This window comes from Drosophila miranda, chromosome XR, assembly GCF_003369915.1.
Source record: "Drosophila miranda strain MSH22 chromosome XR, D.miranda_PacBio2.1, whole genome shotgun sequence".
NCBI lineage: Eukaryota > Metazoa > Arthropoda > Insecta > Diptera > Drosophilidae > Drosophila > Drosophila miranda.
In genome coordinates this window covers 26515477-26531153 of record NC_046674.1, presented here as the reverse complement: position 1 = coordinate 26531153, position 15677 = coordinate 26515477, and the positions used below count along the sequence as shown (strand labels likewise).

Sequence of the window (15677 nt, the reverse complement as noted above, 5' to 3'; positions counted from 1 at the left end):
ATCTGGGGCATCCACAAATCTCAGAGACTATTAAGGCTAGAGTAACCAAATTTGGTATCCGCATTTTTGTTAGATCTCACTATAAAACGTATGTCTCAGAATTTCGCCCCACCCTTTTCCGCCCCCACAAAGGACGAAAATCTGTTGCATCCACAATATTGCAGATTCGAGAAAACTAAAAACGCAGAATCATAGATAATGACCATATCTATCAGATTGCTGAATCTGGATCAGATCAGATCATTTTTATAGCCAATAGGAACAAATCAATTTGCAGTGGCTACGCAGCGCCCGACGTCACGCTCAGACTGATTTTCTGTCTCTCTCGCACGCACTCTTTGTCGTGTCGTTTAATATTAGCGGCGTCTGCCGGAGGAGAGCCATACTGACTTAGTATCGGGTATAACCGTAGAGTTGCGGTGTCCGCAGCAACTCACAACGTTCCCCCTCGTTCCATTTACATTTGATTGCGGATTTTATGCGTGAATTGAGGCCGATCCGGGTCCGTGTCCGGGTCCGGGTCCGGGTCTGGGTCCGGGTCCGGGAAAATGCGAGTTATTGCTCAACCAATGGCCCAAAAGCCCACGATTTATCAGGCATGCAGCACTTGCCACACAACATCCTCAGAAATGCCTTAATCGGATTAATTCCGACAAAAGTCACACAAAAATACTCCACCGACCTAGGCGACCTGCCCCACAGGACGATCCAAGAGGAGCTCCACCAGTATCCTGTATCTGTATCTGTATCTGTATCTGTATCTGTATCTGTATCTGTATCTGTAGTCTGGTGTGGAATTCTTTGAGGAGATTCCTCCTCGTACCCTCCCACAGAGCGCCCCCGGACGGGTGGGTTGTCCAGGCCTTGGGAAATCGCGCGACGACCAGGAGGAGCGCTCTGCTTGCTGCTGTTGCGACTCGGACGTCCCCCGGTCTCCGCTGCGGGCGTCGCCTTGCCGCCGCGTGTGGTGCCACGCCCAGGAGTCGCCTTGCCGCCGCGTGTGGTGCCACGCCCAGGAGTCGCCTTGCCGCCGCGTGTGGTGCCACGCCCAGGAGTCGCGTTCTTCTTGGCCGAAGCAGCAGCCTTCGGTTTGCTCTGGAACGTGCCCGAAATGGCAACGCGCAGGTTACGGATGATGCATCCGCGGGTGCTGTCGCCCACCGCGACCGGGGGCAGGTCAAACTCCACGCACTTGTCCAACGACTCCTTACTGGAAAGGAGGTCCAGGTCCATTTCGAACAAATAACAAAAATCGAAAACTGAAAAATGAAAAATGAAAATCGAGAAGCACAAACAAAACTCCAAACAACAATTTCACAATTCACAAAGCTCTCAAGCCGACGAAAACCTTTTCGATTCTGAATTAAACTCCGACTGGACTGACTGGCACGATTCCTGACAATTTGTGGGCACAAATCTGAGTACTCTGTCGAGGAGGGCACGCCTACTACGAATACGAATACGAATACGAATACGATTCCATTCACTTTGTGGAGGTCCCTGCGCCAGGATGGACCCGATGGGATTGCGATGGACGATACAATGGGCCTGAGGGCCGACCGATCCGGGGCTGTTCCTGCGACCCGTGCTCTGTTGTTGCAATGTATGGCACAATCTCTTCAGTATTGAAACAAAAATAAATTTAATATATACATACATATTTATTATTTATTATAATTATTTGAAATATAAAAATATTTTACTTAAATATATAAATATTTGATTTATTATATTTTATTATTAAATATTATTATTCATATTAACGAACTTTATTTAATAAAGATCCTTTGGACTTCCTGCGATGCCTGCGATGTCCCCCATCCACCATCGCAGTAAATGGCCGGCCAATAAATGAACGAAAATCATTCAATAATTGAAGCGTAAATAGAAATAATTTCACTTTCCAGCAACCGGCAAGCGGCAGGCGGCTCTAAGCGCCTATCAATTTGTTACAGCAACGAGGCAGCGGCTAAAAGGGGTGGGGCGAGGGGGTGAGGGGGTGGGGAGAAGCGACCCCGATTTACGGTTGAAATTCACTTTCTTTGCCTTCAAAAGTTTTGGAGCAAGTTTCACTCTCCCCAAAAGACCTCCTCCCTAAAGACCCTATCCAACGAGTTACTGAACGCCTACCATGCATCGTGCAAACCCTCGAGAACGAAGAGGAGGTCCAAGCCACCCTGGTGGAACCGAGATCTCTCTCTCCAGAGGAACAACCTCAAGGAATTCTTCAAGATCGCCAAACAAGCGAACGAAGAGATTGTCAATGAGGAATATAAAATCCTACTTAGGAGCTACAAGAAGGAAATACGTAAGGCACAAAGGAACTCGTGGAGAAACTTCTGCTCCAACATTGAGAAAGTGCCCGAAACCGCTAGGCTCCGGAAGCTTCTCTCAAAGCAGCCCACAGTACAGAGCCAACTAAAACTAGACAACGGACAGTGGACAGAGGGCAGTAAAGAAGCCCTAACAGCACTAATGGAGGCGCACTTCCCTGGATGCACCGAGGTCACTGACGCCAAGGAGCATCAGGACCTAGCAACTGAGGAACAGCACCCCCCAATAGGTCTGTTAACCACTAAGAGAATCCACTGGGCCATAGACTCCTTCGCGGCCATAAAAGCACCAGGACTGGACGGGATATTCCCAGCCATGATGCAGTTGACCAAAGAGGTTATTACCCCATGGCTCTTCTCAATATACTCAGCATGCCTAAGTACAGGCTATATCCCCATCCAATGGAGAACCTCGAGGGTTGTCTTCCTCCCTAAGGCAGGAAAGTGCAGCCACGTGAGTCCCAAGGATTACAGACCGATAAGCCTTACCTCCTTTCTACTAAAAACACTAGAAAAGCTGTTGGATTTACACATCAGGAATGAGGTAGGGGGACTGATGTCAATAAACCAACACGCCTACACCAAGGGGAAATCGGTGGAGACGGCACTACACTCGCTAGTAGCCACCATCGAGAGCGCCCTTCACAACAAAAAGTATGCTTTGGGAGCATTTGTGGACATCTCAGGAGCATTCAACAACGTGGCAACAACCGCAATAACAAGTCGCCTAGAAGCGAATAACATACACCCTGCAATCAACGTCTGGATCAAAAACCTCCTAAGTTGTAGACGGGTGCAATCGGAGTGGGGCACCGCTTCCATGGTAAAGGGGGCACACAGAGGCACACCTCAAGGTGGAGTCCTATCGCCACTACTGTGGAATTTGGTGGTCGACGACCTCATTAAGAGATTTGAAAGGAAGGCCCCAAAAATAACAGCCTATGCAGATGACATAAGCATACTTATTACGGGTGTATGTCCATCGACCCTCAGCTCCATAATGGAACGTACACTCAGGGAGATACGTAAGTGGGCGGAAGAGGTAGGACTCAGTATCAACGCGGACAAGACGGACCTCATCCTCTTTACCAAGAGGTACAAGGTACCGATATGGACCCCCCCGAAAATTGACCAATATAGGCTGACTCCAAAATCACAGGTGAAATACCTAGGCACAGTACTGGACAGCAAGCTGGCATGGAGGCCCAATGTAGTGGAAAGGGTGAAGAAGGCTACCATTGCGCTTTATGCATCCAAGAAGATGCTCAGCAGCACATGGGGCCTGTCACCTGCTCTAATGCACTGGATCTACATCTCGGTGGTGCGACCAACTCTGCTGTATGGAGCCTTAGTGTGGTGGCAGGCTATTGAAAAGAAGACATACCATAAGCTTAAGGAAAAGACTCAGCGACAGGCTCTGCTCTGTATTACAGGGGCGCTGAGGTCAACCCCAACAAAAGCACTCGAAACCATACTCGGAATCGACCCCCTGGACGTTCACGCTCGCCTGATTGCGGGAAAGGCAGCACAACGCCTTATAGCATCAGGAAACCTATCCATACAAGGATACGGGCACAGTTCAATTGGCAGGGACATGACCAGATCAACTGATTACATGACCCCCCAAACTTGCCTTGACGTCAAAACAACCACATCTTTGGGACCTGAAGACTGGAAAATTGGAAGGGACCAAACTGAGCACCTCAATATATACACAGACGGCTCCAAGATGGAAGGAGGAGTAGGAGGGGGCCTATACTGTACAGACCCTGAGATAAGGCTGTCGTATAAGCTACCGGACCAATGCAGCATATTCCAGGCAGAAGTTTTTGCCATCGGGAAGGCAGCGGAGGTCGCTCTCCTAACAGAATGAGCACACGATGCGGTCAACCTATTCGTCGACAGCCAAGCGGCGATAAGATCCATGCAGTCGTCCGCGGTCAGTTCCAGAAGTGTCTTGGCGAGCAGGGAGGCATTAGACATCCTAAGCACGACAAAGACAGTGCGGATCTATTGGGTTCCCAGCCACCAGGGCATCGAAGGAAACGAAGCGGCGGACGTACTAGCTAAGGAAGGCGTCGGGCTGGAGAATAGGAGAACCGAGAACGTGCCTGTCTCCCTCAGAACGCTGCAAGGCGATCTAGAGAAGCAGGCTAGAGCACAGACTGATAGCAGGTGGAGGAGTACCACCACCTGCAGAACCTCGAAGATAATGTGCAAGGAGCGCAACGAGAAACTTAGCCACTACCTACTGCACCTACCACGAAAGGACTGTAGATTGCTAGTGGGGATACTAACAGGTCACTGTCTGGCTGCTGCACATGCAGCAAAGCTAGGCATCACCAACAGAGACAGTTGTAGGAAATGTGAGGAACCTGGGGCTATCGAAACCCTGGAACATCTCATCTGCAACTGTCCGGCTCTCTCAAGGGCAAGGAGGAGATACCTGGGCGCCCCAGTGTTGGCATCACTGGAAGATGCCTCCAAAAGGACGCCACAGGAACTGCTGGCCTATGCTTAAAACACCTCGATTCTCGGGGACTTTTTAAAACCACATTAACACTCCCGCGACGGTTCATACGCACCCCCATCCGGATAACTAAGGGCCATATTGGCCTATGCGTGGCCCCGCTGAGGGCCGTCCGGGTTAACCTAACCTAACCTTATACCCGATACTCAAAATGAGTATTGGGGTATATTAGATTTGTGGTAAAAGTGGATGTGTGTAACGTCCAGAAGGAATCGTTTCCGACCCCATAAGGTATATATATTCTTGATCAGCATCAAAAGCCGAGTCGATTGAGCCCTGTCTGTCTGTCCGTCCGTCCGTCTGTCCGTCTGTCCGTCTGTCCGTCCCCTTCAGCGCCTAGTGCTCAAAGACTATAAGAGCTAGAGCAACGATGTTTTGGATCCAGACTTCTGTGATATGTCACTGCTACAAAAATATTTCAAAACTTTGCCCCGCCCACTTCCGCCCCCACAAAGGACGAAAATCTGTGGCATCCACAATTTTAAAGATATGAGAAAACCAAAAACGTAGAATTGTAGAGAATGACCATATCTTTAAGACTGCGGAATCATTATTATAGCCAGCATCAAGAAAACAATTTCATTTTTTCTCGCCCTGTCTCTCTCTAACACACACGTAGCATAGGCGGCTTTGCTTAGAGTAAAACATTAGCGCCTAGATCTCAGAGACTACAAAAGCTAGAGCAACCAAATTTGGTATCCACACTCCTAATATATCGGACCGAGACGAGTTTGTTTCAAAATTTCGCCCCACCCCCTTCCGCCCACACAAAGGACGAAAATCTGTTGCATCTACAATATTGCACATTCGAGAAAACTAAAAACGCAGAATCATAGATAATGACCATATCTATCAGATTGCTGAATCTGAATCTGGATCAGATCAGATCATTTTTATAGCCAATAGGAACAAATCAATTTGCACTGGCTTCGCAGCGCCCGACGTCACGCTCAGACTGATTTTCTGTCTCTCTCGCACGCACTCTTTGTCGTGTCGTTTAATATTAGCGGCGTCTGCCGGAGGAGAGCCATACTGACTTAGTATCGGGTATAACCGTAGAGTTGCGGTGTCCGCAGCAACTCACAACGTTCCCCCTCGTTCCATTTACATTTGATTGCGGATTTTATGCGTGAATTGAGGCCGATCCGGGTCCGTGTCCGGGTCCGGGTCCGGGTCTGGGTCCGGGTCCGGGAAAATGCGAGTTATTGCTCAACCAATGGCCCAAAAGCCCACGATTTATCAGGCATGCAGCACTTGCCACACAACATCCTCAGAAATGCCTCAATCGGATTAATTCCGACAAAAGTCACACAAAAATACTCCACCGACCTAGGCGACCTGCCCCACAGGACGATCCAAGAGGAGCTCCACCAGTATCCTGTATCTGTATCTGTATCTGTATCTGTATCTGTATCTGTATCTGTAGTCTGGTGTGGAATTCTTTGAGGAGATTCCTCCTCGTTTATTCAATGCAAATATTTGTGGGGCAGAACAGTCTTCGATCGGCGATGGAACTCAAGCACGTATCGGTATCGTGTGTCGTGTATCTTGCGTAGTGTATGGTGTATCTGCAGCCCGTTGTGGAAACCGCTGCCCCTTTCAGTGTTCGAGTGCAAGTCTTTTTAGAGATATTGGTTGGCGGGCGTCAGGGCCACGCACAGCAGAGTGGCCAGCATCCCAGCCAGGAACACGAGGAAGTGCGACAGGGGACTGTAGTGACGATCCAGAGCGCGGCATAGCCGACGGAAGTGTGCCATGGGGGGCACGGACACCTGTGAGTGGCTCTGCCCGGCGGGCTCCATGCGGGTGCCCGGGTGGAGAGGCGCCACCCGCCCGCCCTGGCGACGAGCCGAGCCGCTGAATGGGTGGCGTGGGCCAGCATCCTCCTGATGGCCGGTCCAGTTCAGCTGGGCCAGATCCTGGTCCAGATCCAGGTACGAGCGGCGTCTCTGCGGTCCGTAGCAGCGGCCTTGGGGTGCGTCCTCCTCCCGCCGTTCGCCTGGCAAGGATGTGATCAGCACTCTGGCCCTGGCCACCGACACAGCGCTGCGACTGCGCAGCGAGTACCCTCCCACAGAGCGCCCCCGGACGGGTGGGTTGTCCAGGCCTTGGGAAATCGCGCGACGACCAGGAGGAGCGCTCTGCTTGCTGCTGTTGCGACTCGGACGTCCCCCGGTCTCCGCTGCGGGCGTCGCCTTGCCGCCGCGTGTGGTGCCACGCCCAGGAGTCGCCTTGCCGCCGCGTGTGGTGCCACGCCCAGGAGTCGCGTTCTTCTTGGCCGAAGCAGCAGCCTTCGGTTTGCTCTGGAACGTGCCCGAAATGGCAACGCGCAGGTTACGGATGATGCATCCGCGGGTGCTGTCGCCCACCGCGACCGGGGGCAGGTCAAACTCCACGCACTTGTCCAACGACTCCTTACTGGAAAGGAGGTCCAGGTCCATTTCGAACAAATAACAAAAATCGAAAACTGAAAAATGAAAAATGAAAATCGAGAAACACAAACAAAACTCCAAACAACAATTTCACAATTCACAAAGCTCTCAAGCCGACGAAAACCTTTTCGATTCTGAATTAAACTCCGACTGGACTGACTGGCACGATTCCTGACAATTTGTGGGCACAAATCTGAGTACTCTGTCGAGGAGGGCACGCCTACTACGAATACGAATACGAATACGAATACGAATACGATTCCATTCACTTTGTGGAGGTCCCTGCGCCAGGATGGACCCGATGGGATTGCGATGGACGATACAATGGGCCTGAGGGCCGACCGATCCGGGGCTGTTCCTGCGACCCGTGCTCTGTTGTTGCAATTTGTGGCACAATCTCTTCAGTATTGAAACAAAAATAAATTTAATATATACATACATATTTATTATTTATTATAATTATTTGAAATATAAAAATATTTTACTTAAATATATAAATATTTGATTTATTATATTTTATTATTAAATATTATTATTCATATTAACGAACTTTATTTAATAAAGATCCTTTGGACTTCCTGCGATGCCTGCGATGTCCCCCATCCACCATCGCAGTAAATGGCCGGCCAATAAATGAACGAAAATCATTCAATAATTGAAGCGTAAATAGAAATAATTTCACTTTCCAGCAACCGGCAAGCGGCAGGCGGCTCTAAGCGCCTATCAATTTGTTACAGCAACGAGGCAGCGGCTAAAAGGGGTGGGGCGAGGGGGTGAGGGGGTGGGGAGATGCGACCCCGATTTACGGTTGAAATTCACTTTCTTTGCCTTCAAAAGTTTTGGAGCAAGTTTCACTCTCCCCAAAAGACCTCCTCCCTAAAGACCCTATCCAACGAGTTACTGAACGCCTACCATGCATCGTGCAAACCCTCGAGAACGAAGAGGAGGTCCAAGCCACTCTGGTGGAACCGAGATCTCTCTCTCCAGAGGAACAACCTCAAGGAATTCTTCAAGATCGCCAAACAAGCGAACGAAGAGATTGTCAATGAGGAATATAAAATCCTACTTAGGAGCTACAAGAAGGAAATACGTAAGGCACAAAGGAACTCGTGGAGAAACTTCTGCTCCAACATTGAGAAAGTGCCCGAAACCGCTAGGCTCCGGAAGCTGCTCTCAAAGCAGCCCACAGTACAGAGCCAACTAAAACTAGACAACGGACAGTGGACAGAGGGCAGTAAAGAAGCCCTAACAGCACTAATGGAGGCGCACTTCCCTGGATGCACCGAGGTCACTGACGCCAAGGAGCATCAGGACCTAGCAACTGAGGAACAGCACCCCCTAATAGGTCTGTTAACCACTAAGAGAGTCCACTGGGCCATAGACTCCTTCGCGGCCATAAAAGCACCAGGACTGGACGGGATATTCCCAGCCATGATGCAGTTGACCAAAGAGGTTATTACCCCATGGCTCTTCTCAATATACTCAGCATGCCTAAGTACAGGCTATATCCCCATCCAATGGAGAACCTCGAGGGTTGTTTTCCTCCCTAAGGCAGGAAAGTGCAGCCACGTGAGTCCCAAGGATTACAGACCGATAAGCCTTACCTCCTTTCTACTAAAAACACTAGAAAAGCTGTTGGATTTACACATCAGGAATGAGGTAGGGGGACTGATGTAAATAAACCAACACGCCTACACCAAGGGGAAATCGGTGGAGACGGCACTACACTCGCTAGTAGCCACCATCGAGAGCGCCCTTCACAACAAAAAGTATGCTTTGGGAGCATTTGTGGACATCTCAGGAGCATTCAACAACGTGGCAACAACCGCAATAACAAGTCGCCTAGAAGCGAATAACATACACCCTGCAATCAACGTCTGGATCAAAAACCTCCTAAGTTGTAGACGGGTGCAATCGGAGTGGGGCACCGCTTCCATGGTAAAGGGGGCACACAGAGGCACACCTCAAGGTGGAGTCCTATCGCCACTACTGTGGAATTTGGTGGTCGACGACCTCATTAAGAGATTTGAAAGGAAGGCCCCAAAAATAACAGCCTATGCAGATGACATAAGCATACTTATTACGGGTGTATGTCCATCGACCCTCAGCTCCAAAATGGAACGTACACTCAGGGAGATACGTGAGTGGGCGGAAGAGGTAGGACTCAGTATCAACGCGGACAAGACGGACCTCATCCTCTTTACCAAGAGGTACAAGGTACCGATATGGACCCCCCCGAAAATTGACCAAACTAGGCTGACTCCAAAATCACAGGTGAAATACCTAGGCACAGTACTGGACAGCAAGCTGGCATGGAGGCCCAATGTAGTGGAAAGGGTGAAGAAGGCTACCATTGCGCTTTATGCATCCAAGAAGATGCTCAGCAGCACATGGGGCCTGTCACCTGCTCTAATGCACTGGGTCTACATCTCGGTGGTGCGACCAACTCTGCTGTATGGAGCCTTAGTGTGGTGGCAGGCTTTTGAAAAGAAGACATACCATAAGCTTATGGAAAAGACTCAGCGACAGGCTCTGCTCTGTATTACAGGGGCGCTGAGGTCAACCCCAACAAAAGCACTCGAAACTATACTCGGAATCGACCCCCTGGACATTCACGCTCGCCTGATTGCGGGAAAGGCAGCACAACGCCTTATAGCATCAGGAAACCTATCCATATAAGAATACGGGCACAGTTCAATTGGCAGGGACATGACCAGATCAACTGATTACATGACCCCCCAAACTTGCCTTGACGTCAAAACAACCACATCTTTGGGACCTGAAGACTGGAAAATTGGAAGGGACCAAACTGAGCACCTCAATATATACACAGACGGCTCCAAGATGGAAGGAGGAGTAGGAGCGGGCCTATACTGTACAGACCCTGAGATAAGGCTGTCGTATAAGCTACCGGACCAATGCAGCATATTCCAGGCAGAAGTTTTTGCCATCGGGAAGGCAGCGGAGGTCGCTCTCCTAACAGAACGAGCACACGATGCGGTCAACCTATTCGTCGACAGCCAAGCGGCGATAAGATCCATGCAGTCGTCCGCGGTCAGTTCCAGAAGTGTCTTGGCGAGCAGGGAGGCATTAGACATCCTAAGCACGACAAAGACAGTGCGGATCTATTGGGTTCCTAGCCACCAGGGCATCGAAGGAAACGAAGCGGCGGACGTACTAGCTAAGGAAGGCGTCGGGCTGGAGAATAGGAGAACCGAGAACGTGCCTGCCTTCCTCAGAACGCTGCAAGGCGATCTAGAGAAGCAGGCTAGAGCACAGACTGATAGCAGGTGGAGGAGTACCACCACCTGCAGAACCTCGAAGATAATGTGCAAGGAGCGCAACGAGAAACTTAGCCACTACCTACTGCACCTACCACGAAAGGACTGTAGATTGCTAGTGGGGATACTAACAGGTCACTGTCTGGCTGCTGCACATGCAGCAAAGCTAGGCATCACCAACAGAGACAGTTGTAGGAAATGTGAGGAACCTGGGGCTATCGAAACCCTGGAACATCTCATCTGCAACTGTCCGGCTCTCTCAAGGGCAAGGAGGAGATACCTGGGCGCCCCAGTGTTGGCATCACTGGAAGATGCCTCCAAAAGGACGCCACAGGAACTGCTGGCCTATGCTAAAAACACCTCGATTCTCGGGGACTTTTTAAAACCACATTAACACTCCCGCGACGGTTCATACACACCCCCATCCGGATAACTAAGGGCCATATTGGCCTATGCGTGGCCCCGCTGAGGGCCGTCCGGGTTAACCTAACCTAACCTTATACCCGATACTCAAAATGAGTATTGGGGTATATTAGATTTGTGGTAAAAGTGGATGTGTGTAACGTCCAGAAGGAATCGTTTCCGACCCCATAAGGTATATATATTCTTGATCAGCATCAATAGCCGAGTCGATTGAGCCCTGTCTGTCTGTCCGTCCGTCCGTCCGTCCGTCTGTCCGTCTGTCCGTCTGTCCGTCCCCTTCAGCGCCTAGTGCTCAAAGACTATAAGAGCTAGAGCAACGATGTTTTGGATCCAGACTTCTGTGATATGTCACTGCTACAAAAATATTTCAAAACTTCGCCCCGCCCACTTCCGCCCCCACAAAGGACGAAAATCTGTGGCATCCACAATTTTAAAGATATGAGAAAACCAAAAAACGTAGAATTGTAGAGAATGACCATATCTTTAAGACTGCGGAATCATTATTATAGCCAGCATCAAGAAAACAATTTCATTTTTTCTCGCCCTGTCTCTCTCTAACACACACGTAGCATAGGCGGCTTTGCTTAGAGTAAAACATTAGCGCCTAGATCTCAGAGACTACAAAAGCTAGAGCAACCAAATTTGGTATCCACACTCCTAATATATCGGACCGAGACGAGTTTGTTTCAAAATTTCGCCCCACCCCCTTCTGCCCACACAAAGGACGAAAATCTGTTGCATCTACAATATTGCACATTCGAGAAAACTAAAAACGCAGAATCATAGATAATGACCATATCTATCAGATTGCTGAATCTGAATCTGGATCAGATCAGATCATTTTTATAGCCAATAGGAACAAATCAATTTGCACTGGCTTCGCAGCGCCCGACGTCACGCTCAGACTGATTTTCTGTCTCTCTCGCACGCACTCTTTGTCGTGTCGTTTAATATTAGCGGCGTCTGCCGGAGGAGAGCCATACTGACTTAGTATCGGGTATAACCGTAGAGTTGCGGTGTCCGCAGCAACTCACAACGTTCCCCCTCGTTCCATTTACATTTGATTGCGGATTTTATGCGTGAATTGAGGCCGATCCGGGTCCGGGTCCGGGTCCGGGTTAGGGTCCGGGAAAATGCGAGTTATTGCTCAACCAATGGCCCAAAAGCCCACGATTTATCAGGCATGCAGCACTTGCCACACAACATCCTCAGAAATGCCTCAATCGGATTAATTCCGACAAAAGTCACACAAAAATACTCCACCGACCTAGGCGACCTGCCCCACAGGACGATCCAAGAGGAGCTCCACCAGTATCCTGTATCTGTATCTGTATCTGTATCTGTATCTGTATCTGTATCTGTATCTGTAGTCTGGTGTGGAATTCTTTGAGGAGATTCCTCCTCGTTTATTCAATGCAAATATTTGTGGGGCAGAACAGTCTTCGATCGGCGATGGAAGCACGTATCGGTATCGTGTGTCGTGTATCTTGCGTAGTGTATGGTGTATCTGCAGCCCGTTGTGGAAACCGCTGCCCCTTTCAGTGTTCGAGTGCAAGTCTTTTTAGAGATATTGGTTGGCGGGCGTCAGGGCCACGCACAGCAGAGTGGCCAGCATCCCAGCCAGGAACACGAGGAAGTGCGACAGGGGACTGTAGTGACGATCCAGAGCGCAGCATAGCCGACGGAAGTGTGCCATGGGGGGCACGGACACCTGTGAGTGGCTCTGCCCGGCGGGCTCCATGCGGGTGCCCGGGTGGAGAGGCGCCACCCGCCCGCCCTGGCGACGAGCCGAGCCGCTGAATGGGTGGCGTGGGCCAGCATCCTCCTGATGGCCGGTCCAGTTCAGCTGGGCCAGATCCTGGTCCAGATCCAGGTACGAGCGGCGTCTCTGCGGTCCGTAGCAGCGGCCTTGGGGTGCGTCCTCCTCCCGCCGTTCGCCTGGCAAGGATGTGATCAGCACTCTGGCCCTGGCCATCGACACAGCGCTGCGACTGCGCAGCGAGTACCCTCCCACAGAGCGCCCCCGGACGGGTGGGTTGTCCAGGCCTTGGGAAATCGCGCGACGACCAGGAGGAGCGCTCTGCTTGCTGCTGTTGCGACTCGGACGTCCCCCGGTCTCCGCTGCGGGCGTCGCGTTGCCGCCGCGTGTGGTGCCACGCCCAGGAGTCGCCTTGCCGCCGCGTGTGGTGCCACGCCCAGGAGTCGCCTTGCCGCCGCGTGTGGTGCCACGCCCAGGAGTCGCGTTCTTCTTGGCCGAAGCAGCAGGCTTCGGTTTGCTCTGGAACGTGCCCGAAATGGCAACGCGCTGGTTACGGATGATGCATCCGCGGGTGCTGTCGCCCACCGCGACCGGGGGCAGGTCAAACTCCACGCACTTGTCCAACGACTCCTTACTGGAAAGGAGGTCCAGGTCCATTTCGAACAAATAACAAAAATCGAAAACTGAAAAATGAAAAATGAAAATCGAGAAACACAAACAAAACTCCAAACAACAATTTCACAATTCACAAAGCTCTCAAGCCGACGAAAACCTTTTCGATTCTGAATTAAACTCCGACTGGACTGACTGGCACGATTCCTGACAATTTGTGGGCACAAATCTGAGTACTCTGTCGAGGAGGGCACGCCTACTACGAATACGAATACGAATACGAATACGAATACGATTCCATTCACTTTGTGGAGGTCCCTGCGCCAGGATGGACCCGATGGGATTGCGATGGACGATACCATGGGCCTGAGGGCCGACCGATCCGGGGCTGTTCCTGCGACCCGTGCTCTGTTGTTGCAATGTGTGGCACAATCTCTTCAGTATTGAAACAAAAATAAATTTAATATATACATACATATTTATTATTTATTATAATTATTTGAAATATAAAAATATTTTACTTAAATATATAAATATTTGATTTATTATATTTTATTATTAAATATTATTATTCATATTAACGAACTTTATTTAATAAAGATCCTTTGGACTTCCTGCGATGCCTGCGATGTCCCCCATCCACCATCGCAGTAAATGGCCGGCCAATAAATGAACGAAAATCATTCAATAATTGAAGCGTAAATAGAAATAATTTCACTTTCCAGCAACCGGCAAGCGGCAGGCGGCTCTAAGCGCCTATCAATTTGTTACAGCAACGAGGCAGCGGCTAAAAGGGGTGGGGCGAGGGGGTGAGGGGGTGGGGAGATGCGACCCCGATTTACGGTTGAAATTCACTTTCTTTGCCTTCAAAAGTTTTGGAGCAAGTTTCACTCTCCCCAAAAGACCTCCTCCCTAAAGACCCTATCCAACGAGTTACTGAACGCCTACCATGCATCGTGCAAACCCTCGAGAACGAAGAGGAGGTCCAAGCCACCCTGGTGGAACCGAGATCTCTCTCTCCAGAGGAACAACCTCAAGGAATTCTTCAAGATCGCCAAACAAGCGAACGAAGAGATTGTCAATGAGGAATATAAAATCCTACTTAGGAGCTACAAGAAGGAAATACGTAAGGCACAAAGGAACTCGTGGAGAAACTTCTGCTCCAACATTGAGAAAGTGCCCGAAACCGCTAGGCTCCGGAAGCTGCTCTCAAAGCAGCCCACAGTACAGAGCCAACTAAAACTAGACAACGGACAGTGGACAGAGGGCAGTAAAGAAGCCCTAACAGCACTAATGGAGGCGCACTTCCCTGGATGCACCGAGGTCACTGACGCCAAGGAGCATCAGGACCTAGCAACTGAGGAACAGCACCCCCTAATAGGTCTGTTAACCACTAAGAGAGTCCACTGGGCCATAGACTCCTTCGCGGCCATAAAAGCACCAGGACTGGACGGGATATTCCCAGCCATGATGCAGTTGACCAAAGAGGTTATTACCCCATGGCTCTTCTCAATATACTCAGCATGCCTAAGTACAGGCTATATCCCCATCCAATGGAGAACCTCGAGGGTTGTCTTCCTCCCTAAGGCAGGAAAGTGCAGCCACGTGAGTCCCAAGGATTACAGACCGATAAGCCTTACCTCCTTTCTACTAAAAACACTAGAAAAGCTGTTGGATTTACACATCAGAAATGAGGTAGGGGGACTGATGTCAATAAACCAACACGCCTACACCAAGGGGAAATCGGTGGAGACGGCACTACACTCGCTAGTAGCCACAATCGAGAGCGCCCTTCACAACAAAAAGTATGCTTTGGGAGCATTTGTGGACATCTCAGGAGCATTCAACAACGTGGCAACAACCGCAATAACAAGTCGCCTAGAAGCGAATAACATACACCCTGCAATCAACGTCTGGATCAAAAACCTCCTAAGTTGTAGACGGGTGCAATCGGAGTGGGGCACCGCTTCCATGGTAAAGGGGGCACACAGAGGCACACCTCAAGGTGGAGTCCTATCGCCACTACTGTGGAATTTGGTGGTCGACGACCTCATTAAGAGATTTGAAAGGAAGGCCCCAAAAATAACAGCCTATGCAGATGACATAAGCATACTTATTACGGGTGTATGTCCATCGACCCTCAGCTCCATAATGGAACGTACACTCAGGGAGATACGTGAGTGGGCGGAAGAGGTAGGACTCAGTATCAACGCGGACAAGACGGACCTCATCCTCTTTACCAAGAGGTACAAGGTACCGATATGGACCCCCCCGAAAATTGACCAAACTAGGCTGACTCCAAAATCA

The 15677-nt window shown here is 50.1% G+C and overlaps 3 protein-coding genes across 12 annotated transcripts; all 3 read right to left on the bottom strand.

The window, feature by feature from the left end:
• Positions 1 to 540: 540 nt before the first annotated feature.
• Positions 541 to 1552, bottom strand: LOC117186526. 6 transcript variants are annotated; one of them, XM_033387450.1, is made up of 3 exons: positions 1311 to 1552; positions 1060 to 1259; positions 541 to 987 (listed from the first exon to the last, which is right to left on the bottom strand). In XM_033387450.1, exons 2-3 carry the CDS (start codon positions 1231 to 1233, stop codon positions 556 to 558), a joined length of 606 nt encoding a protein of 201 aa, XP_033243341.1. In that variant the 5' UTR covers positions 1234 to 1259; positions 1311 to 1552; the 3' UTR covers positions 541 to 555. The 6 variants fall into 6 exon arrangements, with proteins under 6 accessions (XP_033243341.1, XP_033243339.1, XP_033243340.1 ...); XM_033387448.1 differs by having other exon boundaries at positions 541 to 1023; positions 1311 to 1544; XM_033387449.1 differs by having other exon boundaries at positions 541 to 951; positions 988 to 1259; positions 1311 to 1542.
• Positions 1553 to 6296: 4744 nt separating this feature from the next.
• On the bottom strand, positions 6297 to 7489 carry LOC108153663. 3 transcript variants are annotated; one of them, XM_017283775.2, is made up of 2 exons: positions 7382 to 7489; positions 6297 to 7330 (listed from the first exon to the last, which is right to left on the bottom strand). In XM_017283775.2, the coding sequence occupies exon 2, from the start codon at positions 7302 to 7304 to the stop codon at positions 6486 to 6488; it is 819 nt and encodes a 272-aa protein (XP_017139264.2). In that variant the 5' UTR covers positions 7305 to 7330; positions 7382 to 7489; the 3' UTR covers positions 6297 to 6485. The 3 variants fall into 3 exon arrangements, with proteins under 3 accessions (XP_017139264.2, XP_017139266.2, XP_033243315.1); XM_017283777.2 differs by having other exon boundaries at positions 7390 to 7483; XM_033387424.1 differs by having other exon boundaries at positions 6297 to 7094; positions 7131 to 7455.
• Positions 7490 to 12440: 4951 nt separating this feature from the next.
• LOC117186512 lies at positions 12441 to 13602 on the bottom strand. 3 transcript variants are annotated; one of them, XM_033387398.1, is made up of 3 exons: positions 13501 to 13597; positions 13242 to 13441; positions 12441 to 13205 (listed from the first exon to the last, which is right to left on the bottom strand). In XM_033387398.1, exons 2-3 carry the CDS (start codon positions 13413 to 13415, stop codon positions 12561 to 12563), a joined length of 819 nt encoding a protein of 272 aa, XP_033243289.1. In that variant the 5' UTR covers positions 13416 to 13441; positions 13501 to 13597; the 3' UTR covers positions 12441 to 12560. The 3 variants fall into 3 exon arrangements, with proteins under 3 accessions (XP_033243289.1, XP_033243290.1, XP_033243288.1); XM_033387399.1 differs by having other exon boundaries at positions 12441 to 13441; positions 13493 to 13602; XM_033387397.1 differs by having other exon boundaries at positions 12441 to 13441; positions 13501 to 13598.
• Positions 13603 to 15677: the final 2075 nt, after the last annotated feature.

What these genes read in the sequence shown, in the direction of transcription:
- LOC117186526 (XM_033387446.1), bottom strand. Translation starts at nt 1,233, where the DNA reads ATGGACCTGGACCTCCTTTCCAGTAAGGAGTCGTTGGACAAGTGCGTG.
- LOC108153663 (XM_017283775.2), bottom strand. Translation starts at nt 7,304, where the DNA reads ATGGACCTGGACCTCCTTTCCAGTAAGGAGTCGTTGGACAAGTGCGTG.
- LOC117186512 (XM_033387399.1), bottom strand. Translation starts at nt 13,415, where the DNA reads ATGGACCTGGACCTCCTTTCCAGTAAGGAGTCGTTGGACAAGTGCGTG.